Below are 1,190 nucleotides of genomic sequence, written 5' to 3' on the forward strand. Positions count from 1 at the left end.
AGCTCCCCCTTCCCAACTCCCATGCCTCTTATTGGTTCATAACGGTGACCAACTGGGAGGTGCAAGAGAGCCTGGCTTGACTTTTGGCAGTGAAGTCATTGCGTGACATCTAGTCTCTCTTACCCAGCAGATCCAGGGAACTCTGGTGATTTGACACAACCACATACGGCTCCTTAATGTCGAAGTTCTCCCAGCCTCGGACCTCGATCTTTATCCCGTAGAGATATTTAATATGCAGGAGCATGAACCGCAGCACCCTGGAACACAGAGGGCACGTCATGTTATTGTATCCGATTATAGCTTTGTATATACCGGTCACTGCCTGGCAACATTGGATATATGTCTATTATCTCGTTCAGACTTTACACGGCACCAGGGAAGATGATGGAGTGATATAGAGCATTAAAGAAGAACTCCGGGAAATTAAAAATCCTACCACTACGCCTGCACTGCAAGGGTTAAGTGCTTGTTTCATCCAGGGGGCAAAAATGAAGCAGATACTCTCATCTGATCCTCAGTCCCGCAGTGGTCGGCACCAACAGTGCTCCGACTGTGGAATGTTCCTCACATCTAGTGCAAGTTAATGGATCTGTATTAGACATGATGATGTCAGCGGTCCCTAGGCCACCAGGGGCTCGGGGGGGGAGCGGTCTAGCAGCCCAGTGGGACTGAGGATCAGGTGAGTATTTTATTTACTTGAGCCCCCTAAACAAAACAAGCACCTAACACTTGCAGTGCACTACAAGGGTACGTTTTTTAAATTCCCGGAGTTATTCTTTAAAGAGACATTTCAGTAGCTTTACACGTCTGAATGAACACAATACTGACATGTCACTCGCCCAAATGCTCCGATGCCTAGCCAGATGCCCGAACTTCTGGTATCAGGAAGCCGGGCAGCGAGTCATTACATGCGGCCCGGCATCCTGATTGGCCGGGAAGACTGCTCCATGCTCCCTCGTTACTTGGCGACGAGGGAACATAGAGCCCGCTACCCGGGCCAATCAGGAAGCCGGGTGCAGTGTAATGACTCGCCGCCTAGCATCTTGATTGGTCAGGAAGCCGGACGGAGGGTCATTAACCGCCACCCGGCTTCCTGATTGGCCAGAAAGCCCCCATGACGCTTGGCGAGGAGAAAGCATGGTGGTGAGTCTTTACATGCCGCCTGGCTTCCTTAATGGGACTTGCGGTAT

General features: G+C 50.8%; 1 protein-coding gene across 1 annotated transcript in view; it reads right to left on the reverse strand.

Moving 5' to 3' along the window:
• The window catches only part of AGPAT1 (1-acylglycerol-3-phosphate O-acyltransferase 1), a 43,781-nt gene that overhangs the window by 11,492 nt on the left and 31,099 nt on the right, over positions 1–1,190 (reverse strand). Inside the window, exon 4 of the mRNA XM_018555864.1 lies at positions 124–257. Within this exon, the coding sequence (XP_018411366.1) occupies positions 124–257 (134 nt within the window). The remainder of the gene's footprint in view (positions 1–123; positions 258–1,190) is intronic.

This window comes from Nanorana parkeri, unplaced genomic scaffold, assembly GCF_000935625.1.
Source record: "Nanorana parkeri isolate BGI_ZX_2015 unplaced genomic scaffold, ASM93562v1 scaffold215, whole genome shotgun sequence".
NCBI lineage: Eukaryota > Metazoa > Chordata > Amphibia > Anura > Dicroglossidae > Nanorana > Nanorana parkeri.